The sequence below is a fragment of the Lutra lutra genome, chromosome 5 (genome assembly GCF_902655055.1).
Source record: "Lutra lutra chromosome 5, mLutLut1.2, whole genome shotgun sequence".
NCBI classification, from domain to species: Eukaryota; Metazoa; Chordata; class Mammalia; order Carnivora; family Mustelidae; genus Lutra; species Lutra lutra.
Window position 1 is genome coordinate 7,066,124 of NC_062282.1, and position 12,628 is coordinate 7,078,751.

Sequence of the window (12,628 nt, forward strand, 5' to 3'; positions counted from 1 at the left end):
TCAAATATCAGACATGGCTACTGAATTTAGCTGGACATACACAGGCCGTCAGTACGGATGCCTGGGCTTGAGTCTGGCTGCCCCTCGCATGAGCTGCGCCTTCACGTCTCTTTGTGTCATGTTTCCACGCCTGAAAAATGGTTATCTTAATAATAATGCCTCATCTGTGGTTCACTGGCAGGGATACATAATAAAATCCCTAAGAAGTTCCTCAAACAATTCCTGGCCTGCAGAAATTATAATGCTGATGCTGAAAAATACTATTCTTCCTATAGAAGTTCCACATGCTTTTAGCTGAGTTAGAATCCAGTACTTGATTTTATCTAATTTCACCTATTACATTTTGTTTAAGAAAATCGGGGCATTTTAGAAGTATGACATGGTATTTTCATAAACAATGCACAGAACTAGTTGTATCTAAACTAGTTGTACCTTGTAGAAGGCCAACTGGCTCATGAAAGTAAGTAAAGCTTCCAGACTCGCCCAGAACAGGCTGCTCCAGGAACCCAGGTGAGGAGTCAGCATCTGTGATGGGCCCTCAAGGAGGGACACAGCTGGCATCAGCAACTAAACTCGCGGAAATGGATCTTGGCCCAAAGGGAAGCAACCCTTTTACCTGCAGCCTAGCCGAGGCATACACGGCACGCACGGAACAAAGGAAAGAAAAATAACAGAACAAAGGGAAAACCTCCAGTGCACCTGCTCATAAAAGGGTCCCTGTCCCCCACAGCAGAACTGCGCATCTTGGGGTAACCAGTGTTCAAGCCACCTGTGAGCACAAAACAAACGAACAACCACAAAGAACAAGAAGAACCCCGAAACTACTCGTGTATGCTCACTTTCGTGGCCCTGACTTCACGTTTCTTCTGCCACAAGTACAGGAGATGCCCGCTGCCCAGCCGGAGGGAAGCAGGTGCCCTTGCGAGGAGGCTGAGCTGCTCCCGTGGACGGCATGGCACTGAGAAATAAACAGGGTGCCAGCGATCCTGTACTGATCCAGGAGGGAAGGAAACGAGCCTTTCTGCTAAGTGGCTTTGAATCTACCCCGTTTTGTGGGTGGGAGGAGGTTAGCTTCGGCCGGTTAATCTCACAGCGCTTGCCTCAGTAATTTCTGAGGAGGCCACAGCATCTGGACCTTTCGAGCATCTCAGTGCTGAGCAGCCCCGGAGCCGGTTCTTGCTCTGCCAGCAGCAGGGCTCTGGCTGCCAAAACCATCCTCTTGGGACACTGGTTTTCCCATTTGGAAAATCAGGAATGCATGAGATGACATTTTTCAAAATTTTGCAAACTCCAATGTATTCCACGAGCCTGGAGTATTTTGTGACAGTGCTATTATTTTCATCTGTAACAACCTATTTAAACTTCCTGGGGGCCTGGGTGGCTCAGTCGGTTAAGCATCTGCCTTCAACTCAGGTCACGATCCCAGGGTCCTGGGATCGAGTCCCACATCGGGCTCCTTGTTCAACGGGGAGCCTGCTTCCCCCTCTACTTCTACCCTCTGCTCATGATTTCTCTCTCTCTCTCTCAATATAAGTAGATAAAATCTTTAAAAAAATAAACAAACTTCCAATTGCCAGGTTTTGCTTGCTCCTAAATCTATCTATAGTGCCATTATTTAACCCAAACAATTTTCACTATGTGCTGTCAACTCTGATTCACCTTCACAGAATCCCTCTGACAGGGTGTATCGATCTTAACGTCTTTCTTCTTGACCTTTCAGGGTCTTCTGTAGGCTGCCTCTTTTGTTTCTAAGAAACAGAGCCTCTCATATGCTTCCTGTTGAGAGCATAAATCAGCGTTTGGTCAACTGTGTTACACTTCGTGTGACATTTCTGTAATAAATACAGTGCTAGTGTGCTAGTGGTGCGATGTCTGTTCCCGTCTTTGAATTATCCTTGTTGTATCTGACCCTGCTTTAGCTCTACTCTTTCACCCATCTGCTGAAACCTCCGAGGAACTTTGAGTTACAATAATTTGGGAAGCAATTCCATTTATAGACCATAACATTATGATGTCCTTCTTCCTTTCATGGGTTGTAATTTTCAGCCAAAACATAGAAGACTTGTGTTCTGTATTCATCTTCAGTTACTTTCCATGGTCATGAGAATCTCTACAGTCTTTTGTCAAGGGCGCTAATGGACAGAGAAAGCTCCTCTTTCCTCTAAGATACACTTTGTACTCAATAAAAGGAAAAGAAAAATAAAGTCCTCTCATTTATTACCGAGCATCCAGCAAAGGAATTAGGCAAACGGAGTTACGTCATTTAGTTCAATGTGTGCCTGTGAGCCAGTTCTCAAAATGCTGGCCCAGTCGCCCACCAGCCATTTGCTACTGGACAGGTTCATTAATCTTTCTCAGGTTGAGTTTCCCATCTCTAAGTGAGGCACTAATGAAATCTGCCTCGCTGGAATACAGGGAGAATAAACATAACAACTTTTAATTGCTTAGCATAGTTTACAGTATACAGTAGGTACTCAATAAAAGTTCCATATTCTATTACCTAATACAGAATGCTGACCTCTCATAACATGCCTAAATAACAACTCCAGTGTGCTCTGTTATAATTTCATTTCAGTATTTCATCAGACGCTATGTGCTCAGCTAGGATTTATAGGGACTTGGTTTAACAATTATCACGATGGTTGCTAGGTATTATCCAGAAAAGGCTAAAAATGAAACAAAAATAGGCCAAAGATCATTAACCCCAAAATGGCTATTCTGAAGTGATCTAGCTATTTTAAATCAAATAATTATCCCGTTGACTTGTCAGGGCACTGACGGGACGTAGGCTCAAAGCCAGGTGGCAAAACTCCCACAGATTCTGTCACCTCTCACCTAATTCCTCACAGCAGGGAGGGGAATGGGGGCTTGGAGAAGAGACCCTAATGGCAACAACTTCTCCAAGAGGCACTGCTTCTCTACAGACAGGCTCCGTGCCCTCTGACAGGTTACCTACCTGGGCTGTCTCATTTTCCTCCTCCAAAAACATTGGTAAAGTCACATTCCCAGAGCTGTTGTCACTGAACCAAAGACAAACAGAATGTACCCCGCTCTTGGTGGCTATCCGTTCAATATCTTCATTTCTGATTTCTCTCCTCTACCATCCAGGGTTACTGGAAGCGTTTTATCAGGTAACATTGGACTTTAGTCTATCATAGCATGACTAAAGAGTAACTCCAGTATGTTTAATTATTACTTCATTTCAATCATTCATCTGACATTACCCAGTAAGTCAGGATCTGTAAGACATGAGCATGACGGTTACTAGATCGTAACAAAACAGGTTAGAAATGAAGACGACCGCAGGGGTTCGTGCCTCATATTTCAGTTAGGGACGTGGATGGGAAAGGTGGAACAGCATCTGCAGTGCCGGGTAACTCAGAGGCTCCACCTCTTCCTACCTCGCCATGCTCCCTCTCTGCTCTGTGAGGTCACATGCATGTAGGCATGTCATGGAGGAGCAGTGAGGTCCAGAGAAGACCAGACAGCCGTTTGGTTCTAGAGATGCTTACTTGGAAGTGGAGAGGAAATGTCTGTCCCTTAAATGTCCTTGTGTGTCATCAAGAGTCTCATTATAAACTTGGCTGAGGACTCAGCCTCTAGGGAGGGACAGGTGCTGGAAGCGGTCACTGAGTCACCTGGATACATGTGCCCCAAGGTCCAGAGAAGAGATAGCAGGATCAGAGAATCAGCAACATCAGGGCCCTGGGAGCATGGATACTAGCTGGCTTTGCCTCAGACTTGCACTGAGGAAGACAGACATTAGGACCATGGTGGGCCCCAGGTTCATACCACTTCTGGCTACACAAGATCCAGGCCTCTACTCTGTGTCAATCAGCTCTCCAAACAGCCTCAGCCTCTTCAAGCCACCAACCCTTCAACTTTCAGAACTGTTAACCCTCAACTTTATTTTTTTATTATTTCATTCTATCTTATTTTGCTGCAGTAAGAACATTTAACATTAAGTCTACCCCCAAAACTGTGTATGACACTGAAGGTACAATGTCGTATAAGTGGACCTCTAGAACTTGCTCCTCTTGCTTCCCTGAAACTCTGTGCTCATTGATCAGAAACTCCCTCTTTCCCTCTCCCCATGCCCCTGTGGGGCTCCTTGATTCCACCACCCTTCCCCTTTTTGAGTCTATGAATGTGATTATTGTAGATACCTCATGTAAGTGTCACCATGCAGTATTTGCCTCTCTGTGTCTGCCAAGTTCCTGTAGCAAGATGTCCTCAAGGTTCATCTGTGTTTTACACACCATGCAACCTCCTCCTTATAAATGCTGAATAGTATTTGATCATTTGTACACACATTTTCTTTATCCACTCATCTGTCAATGGACATTTAGACTTGCCACACTTGGCTCTTATGAATAGTGCTGCACTGAACACAGGAGAGCAGATATCCCTCTTAAGATCATGATTTTGGTTCTTCTGGATGTGGAGGGATTGGAACCCTGGTACCTTATTGGGGGGATGCAAAACAGTGCAGCTGCTTGGGAAAACAGTACTGCAGTCCTCAAAAAGTTAAAAATGGAACTACCTTATACTGAAATCAACATCTTGAAGAAATGTCAACATTTGGAATTTTAAGAGTAGGGTTTCGAGGAAAAAGATAATAGCTTTAAAGGGGGCCCTTCACTTGTCTGAACTCAACTTCTTATTGAGATTTATTTGAAGGCTTGGAGAGTTCTTTGAAGACAAGAACATATGAATTTCACAGATGACACTTGGAAAATCTTTTCATAGTATTTCCATTTTAACATGGTGGAGCAAGAAAAGATTCTTGTCTTTTATATCTTATTCATACTTGAACTTGAAATCAACTCTTTTTCTATAAACTGCTATAGTCCTCAGGAATTCGAGTTCTTATCGTTTCCACAGATGTGTCTTTTACTGTGTAAAAAACATGGCATTGGCATACTGTCATTTTCGGTAAGCTTAACTTGGTGAAGCAGCTGGAGTCCAGGAGTAACAAACAGAAATAAGGGTAAGAAGGAAAGGCCAGAGTCTCTCAAGCATCACCACCTTTGATACTCATAGTTGTCCTGTGGGGGAAGGGACTGTTGTCCCCTTCTTGGAGGATAAGACAGATTTAGAAATGCCACATGAGTCATCAGCCATATAGACATTGGCAAGTGGGTAATCAACTTCATGACTCACAAATCAAAATGTTACGTACACTTACCAGCTATTACCTTCTAGAAGACCTCCATAAAAAAGGAACCTACTTTGGGGCTCAAGATTTATAAACTATAGCAAGAATTTGACAATCAGCATATAATTTTAAGTAACTATCATTTTAAAATAAACTTAGGGATTGAACTGATGGGATCCATTTTTCTCAGCCATCCAACAAAGCCAAGCCTCTCCTTCCTCCTGCTTCCGTCGTTCACTTGGCATTAGTGCCTTCAAAGAGACAGGAACTGGAGTAAGTGGGAAAAGCCACAGGGGAAGAAAAATAAATGTTGTGTTTCTATCATAAAAGAGCAGAATGCTTGAGCACCTGGGCGGCTATTGGTTAAGCATCTGTCTTTGGCTCAGGTCATGATACCAGAGTCCTGAAATTGAGTCCCACGTCCGGCTCTTCGTTCCATGGGGAATCTGCTTTTCCCTCTCCCTCTGTTTTTTCTCTCTCTCTCTCTTTCAAATAAATAGATAAAGTCTTAAAAAAAAAAAAAAAAAGCAGACTGCTCCATCGTGCCACAGTGATACCTTTTTGGACATACATGACCAAGAAGAAAAAACAAACAACTTCCCCCACCCCAAACTAACACACCCAAGAACTGACATTAGGCTCACTGGAGACACGCATGACATTTGTCTGGATTTGAAAATTGATGTTACATTTGTTGCAAAAACTATAGTTCCACAAATTTGGACACAAAGCAATAAACACATTAACACGTCAGGAAGACATTCAGTTTTTACATTTATAATCAGAAACACGCACTCTCTCTCTCTCTTTCCAGTGACTACATAGATCTGCTTACTTTCCTTCATACATTTCTTTCATTAAACTGTTAATAAATGTAATTATTGAAGTCAATTTATAATAAGAAAACGAATGACCTGAAATGTTTTCTCTGAGTTCTCTGTACTGGAAAGTTTTAGAAACTAAAGTGCAAGATCGACTCAGGTCGTCCAGCCCCGCGGAATCCCAGCTGAGGAGACGAACCTTGACATATGAGTGGGGATCCCCGTCTCTGACGCTGAGCCACCAGAAGCAGGAAATGATGTATTTCAGTAAAGAATAAAGCTACTCCATTTGAACTGTTTTCCTAGAGCAACTGAGTGTTCACAGATTTACTCTGCACATCTTAATAAATAATTTTAAGTTTCAGCATCTGAAAAAACAATACCTTTAGCATCCCAAACTGCACTGAGAGTCTTCATTTATCATTCCACACTGACCACTCTTCATGGCCAAAATTAAGGCCAAGCCAACCCAGAAAGAAGTGTTTCTAGAACCAATAAGAGCTTCTATTAAAGCTACGGCAACAGAAGGGGAAGGAATCCAGCTGCGAATCCCGATAACAGAAATCTCCTCGGGTTGGGCATATGACAAAAATGCCTCTACCCTCTCCCTCTGTCTGAGTTCTCCAGGGAACTCTGGAATGTGTAACCGTGCTTTACCGCAGCACGGAAACATCGCTCAGCCTCCGGAACCAAGGTTATGAAGGCAATGCAAAGGACAACTGGAAAGATCAGCGAGGAAGGAGGCCAAGCCAGACCCGCTGGTGCGGAACATCTCCCCCAGCACACGCCCACGCACCGCGGGCTCTAGGGGCCAGCGCACGGGAAGCTGCGCAAGGTGGGAGCCCAGGGGCCTTCAGCACTCAGTCATTCTTGAAGGTGGTGCAGGAAGAGGGACAATGGGCCTTTGGAAAAGTGCTCGCATGAGTGGAATTTTATTTAAGGGTTTAGAGTGTTAAAAGAAATATGACCTGCTAAGGCAGAAGACAAACAAAACTCTAAGTTGTCTTCGATTCCCTCCGAATTGGCCCCAATGTGCTCTGACAATAGCTCCACGAAGTTTCTCAAGTCTCAGAGTGTCTCGGTTCTATACCTTAGTGTGGTTCAGTGTGGAGACCTTATATACCATTTTCCCAAACTGAGTATCGTGAGCAGAGGTAAGCAGACTGAAGCTATGTCATAGCTCAGAAATCGGAATTGAAGAACTCCAGGGGGCGTTTATCCCAGAAGTAAATATTTTATTCAAAAAGCCTCCAAGCTACCATGAACTTCCACTATTTCCTCCAAATATTCTCTTTAACCAGAGAAACTTACATGATTTACAGCACATAGTGCATGCAGAGTACCTTGCGCCTGGAGATGTCATGTTTACAGAGCATTTCATGTTTGCAGAGCATCCTAGTGCCTGTGGAAAACCCAATGTTCTCAGAATATCTGGTGCGTGAGAGCATGTAGTATCTGTAGAGCATCTACTGTGTGCAGAGCGTCCAGTTTATAAAGCATGTAGTGTTTGCAGAACACCTAATGCAGTATATCAAGTGTGTCCAGAGTACCTTGTGTTTGCAGAACACCTAATTCTTGCCATATATCAAGTGTATGCAGAGCACCCAGTGTGTACTGGCTCGGGACATGGGCTGGAAACAACAAAGGTCCGTACTCACCACATTACAGCCTGCGCAGTCAGGTCCGTTCTCGCAGGTCCTGCGGCGAGCTTGAATGCCGCCCCCACACTGGGCTGTGCACCGTTCCCAGGGACCCCAGCCTGTCCAGAACATGTGCGGGGGACACAGCAAGTGTTCGTTGCAGTATCTGTGATGGGGAAACCAAGAGGAAAAGGAAGCCGTTCAGGGCAGTATGAAGCCACAGACCTTTCCACAGTCTGTCCCTGCACCGATGTTGAACCCATGGGCATGCTCCGCATGGAGGGGCTCTGCGTGTGCGGAGTGGTGGCACGGTAAAGGGGGCAGATGTGGTGCTGGCCATGCTGTGAGGGCACAGACAACGGAATGCACGGGACACAGCGAGGAAAATGCTCAACTCACAATGCAGGATGGAGCTTCCTGTGCAGCCAATTAGAGGAGAAACAAAGAAGACAAAACCCTTCAAATAGGCGCCCAAAATGGGACACACAGAGAACATCTAGGCAGGGCGTTTATCTTCTAAACAGACACTGGAAGATAAAGTAGGTTACGGACATAAAGTCAGCAAAACTGTATTTAGAACTCATTTCTCATTCTTGAATCAAATAAGGTGCACAATCCTATTAATACAAATTAAAGTCTGACTTTAGCAGGAAGCCTCATGCCATATACTTCTTAGGTTATTGGATTTTTAAATTTATCTGCAGACTCTCAAAATGACATCAAACAACCTTAATTTAAAAGACCACCAGTTATTCCAGAAAAGTGGAATAACTATTTACAAACAATGGTCCTAGCTCTATACTCTGTACTTCTAAGTGTACATTCATTGTCAATTGCTAGCCAACTACACAGGGCCCTTGTTAGCCTTAGATGAGTCACATTTCTCCTCGGCCTTTAACACTACAAGTGAAATGAAGCCAAATGAGAGAAACAAATGAACAAACAAACAAGCAAAAAAACCAAGAAGGAAACAACCTGGCGTTCCTTAGGTTCTAGCCTCTTGGGAGAAGGAGATTGCTCTACCCATAAGCAAACTTAGCAAGACATATCTGGCCATCTGAAGGACTATTTAAATCTAGTTATACACCTTCCACGCAGAAATTTAGCTTCTAGAGGACAGCAGCATGCAAGACTCTTCCTGACGTGTCTCTCCCCATCTGGATTCAGACATAAGGCAGAGAGACTCTCATCTGCGAGGCAAAGTCCATCACCTGCAATGTCATGGTTCTTAATAAATGCTAAATCCTGTAGGGCATTACGCAAAGGGCATTACAAAGCACATTTCCATACGACAGGTGTTTACAACCCAAGATGAATATCGGGAAATGGACATAAGCCCAGAACAGAAAATACTGTCTTAATGAGTAGAAAGTAAGGGCAAATGGTAGCTGGTTTCCAGAAACCAGGAGAAGTCATTTGGAGAGTGCAGTTTCCAAATGGTAAATACTGATAAGATTCAAGTGTTTTTCCACCAAACCAGGAAAACTCTGGAGAGAATGTGAAGGCTTCAGAGCCAGGCCAAGCCGAGGGGAGTCCACAGGATGAGGCAAAGTGAGCAAAGGCCGCCACTGTGGAAAAGAACAGAACATAGAAATGGGAAGAGTGAAGGGAGAAAGGTGACCTGGAGAAGAGAACAGAAGAGGGTGATGGGAAGTAGCATCACTGACCTTTACAACAAGGGAGGAAACACTTGAAATTCAAAGGCCCACAGGGCTCGAGAGATAAAGCAGCACCGGCCGAGTTCGAGAGTGGAGACTGCGCTCCCCGGGTTTCTGCCTCATCCGACCGGTGGCCTGGAGCTCCCTGAGATCTCTGGAGCTCTCCATGCATTAAGTGTGGTGTCTGGTCTTCAAAGAGCCCACAGCAGGAAGACTGGAGGGAGCAAATGCCAACCAGGGGAGAATGGATCGCAACAATGCAAGGGAGACGTGTTCCAAGCTGGATGGACATGACGGTGGTGGAAAGAGGAGGGAAAGGAACACCCTTGGGTTTGGTAGAGTGGAGCAAAGATGTGGCAACTGTGAGTGCAGAGAAAGACCAAGAGGCGAACAATAGAGCCACACATCAGCCTCCCATTTATGGGAACGTGGGAGACACGCATCCTTCTGGGAAGAGAGAGCTGATAGGCCATGGCTGAGAAGCCTCCAAAGGCGAGAACCACTAAGGCACCTGGTTTAGTTTCTCTAAACAGTCACACAGAAGACTAGTCAATGGGACTGAACAATCCTTTCTCTTTCATCTTCTCAATTTTTAAGAAAGAGAAGCATTTGGTTTCCCTCTTCCGGACAGTCATAAGTACACAGCCTCCCAGGGCTCTGACTCTCAGAGTTCAGGGCCATGGACACACTTATGTGTAGAGGAGAAAGGGAAGGTGTTTTCTAATTAAGACAGGGGGACCTCTAGGTAGGAGAGCCCAAACGAAATTGAGGGGACAACAGATGAAAAGAACTGGAGGTCAGGAAGCATGGGCAAACACGCAGAACTGCAAGAAGGAAAATGTCCTTGACTGCCCAGGGACTATGAACACATGTGCCGAGGATCGGAGCATCCCAAGAGGAAGGTGCCATTCAAGGACATGTCTGGGAGAAAAGAAAACTCAGACCATCAGAGCTCACAGCATTTGATTCAAAATACCCACGGGTGCCTTGTCGCATGTGGATAGACTGAGACATAGAAGGCCACCTCCCGTTTCCACACCGATACACCAACATTTAAACGGTATAGACGACCAGGACTCCTTACCCTCATTGTACTTTAAGGAAACAAAAACAAGCCATAAAAGAATACGGAGAGCAAAGGAAAATCTTGCTAAATATGCTTAAAGACACTTGGCTTTTAATAAAAAACACAGCAAGGGAGCTACCATTTTCCCATAGTAAAGTACATCACGGTGCACAAATACTTTCTCGGATTTGCCTATGGCGGGCCAGGTCTGAAATCACCCAGCACGTTAGAACAACTGAATCTGCAGCAGGAGAGCCTGAAAACTGCGTGTAGCCTAGAACTTGCAAGCAGTGTCAATAAATGATATAGTTGGCTGCATTTTAAAGTTATCCACCACTTGCCTTCCATTTTTCTCTCTTCTCTTTTTACAGTGGTCCTGGGAAAACAGTGACACCAAGATATGTGACTGTGTCACCCTCTGCAAGGAGGGTTGGGAGGGCAGTAGCAACTGTAGGCTAGCCAGCTCTGCCCCTTCACATCTGGGTTTTCACTCACAAGCCCCCCCCACCCCACCGCAGGAGAGTCTGGTCAGAGGCAAAGCCCTCAAAACCGCCCAACCCTGGGTTTCCCACAGTTTCATGGAAGCAGGGTCCCTCCAACCCCCTTGCTCTGCCCCCCTGACCAACACATGCTCCCAACAGCAGGTCTCTTGCTAAACTACCATTGACTCTTCAGCATCTTTCCTGGTTATAGACAACAAGGGGGATCAGAAGTTAGTTACCTTGATGACTCTGCGTGTTCAAGGATTTTTACTAATTTATGAATCAAATATCTATATAATGGACTAGCCAGTGGTTCTTCCCACACAGGCCTCCACACACAGCCAGATTTGCCATGTAACAGCTGGACACTGCTGACACTTTATTGGCTCTGCTGGCTCTCTAGTACCTTAAAGCACTGCAAGTCAGATATATTTCATGATGCATTAAAAACTAAGATTTCAATTTTGCCCGTGACTGCTCATTCTCATTTTGCATTTAAAACTGAATTAATAACCCAGCAATATTTCTCTATAAATTATCAATTTTTCCATAAAGCTCGTCTCTGTGAAAAGAACTGTCTTTCATAACCCCATACGGACTAGTTTCTCGCCACTGCATCGTTTCTGGTCTTATCTCTTCATGCTACCAGCTGCGTTCTGCTCTGGTTTGGTCCGTGCTAGTTTCCCACTGCAGCCCCTGCCAATCCTGAACCAGTCAGGATCCCATCAGAGCCATCTTCTCCTGGCTCAGCTCAAGTGGCCGTCCCTTTCCTGGAACATACTGGAATAATCAAGTCTCTATTGTACTGGAGAAACTATATATACACCGAGTTCCCCCTACTATTAACTTTTACCCCAGGAGAGAGCTAAGAGAACCCATTAAGGAAGAGGAATGACTTATAAGGGAGCAGTATGTTGCCTTGCTAAGCAAACACACCCTATGGAGACAGAGGCGAATATAATTAAAAAAATGATAAAAAATAATCAAATAATAAAAATCATATAATAAGCCCCCATTGGTTCCTGGGACTCTTAACTTTAATAATACAATGGGGGCAGACTCTGATGTGGTCCCCGTGCTCCCCCCTCCTGAAGTCACACCTTGCGTGATCCCCTCCCATTCAGTGTGTGTGGCTGGGGGTGGGGGTGGGGAGGACCTGTGACTTCCTCCTAACCAACAGAGTATAGTAAAAATGACAGGATATCACTTCCGTGATTGAACCTACATAAGACTGCAATACCCCTTTTTTTCAAGAAGGCTCTCCCCTATCTCCAGTTCCACCACTATGAGGAATGAAGCAGTCAGACCTGAATGGTGTAGGCGGCGAGGGGCGGAGGGAGCTCGGCCCACAGACAGTCTGACGGCGTCCGCGGAATGCTGCTGACAACCATAGCATTTGGGAAGCACACCCTCTCCGGTCAAGCCTCAGATGAGACCACAACCATGGTCCACAGCCTGCCGCAGCCTTGTAAAATCCTGGGGCAAAGGACGCAGGGCTACCATGTCCAGGCTACAAACCCACAGGCCCTTTGAGCCAATACACACGAGATGCTTCCAGCCCTGAGTCAGTGGTAACATTGTTACGTAATGACTCCTGAAACAGATTTTGGTGCCCTGACGTGCAGTGCTCCTGGAAAAAATACCTAGAAATGTGAACATGGCTTTGGGACCGGGGAATGGGTAGATGCAAGGAGAATTTTGTGGATCAGGCAGAGAGACTTTGAGGATGCTGCCTGTGAGGTTTTAGAGGGAAACAGGATAAGAACTAAAACTCAGCAACAAAACCAACCCAATTAGCAAACA

The 12,628-nt window shown here is 45.1% G+C and overlaps 1 protein-coding gene across 11 annotated transcripts in view; it reads right to left on the minus strand.

Annotated features, from left to right (window-relative positions):
• Positions 1 to 12,628, minus strand: part of SEMA5A (semaphorin 5A) — a 469,481-nt gene that overhangs the window by 54,981 nt on the left and 401,872 nt on the right. For all 11 annotated transcript variants that reach the window (XR_007127428.1, XM_047729868.1, XM_047729867.1 and 8 more), the window contains one exon: positions 7,638 to 7,785. Coding sequence is in view for 10 of the 11 variants with exons in the window: in XM_047729868.1 (XP_047585824.1) it covers positions 7,638 to 7,785 (148 nt within the window). In the remaining variant the exon portion in view is untranslated. The remainder of the gene's footprint in view (positions 1 to 7,637; positions 7,786 to 12,628) is intronic.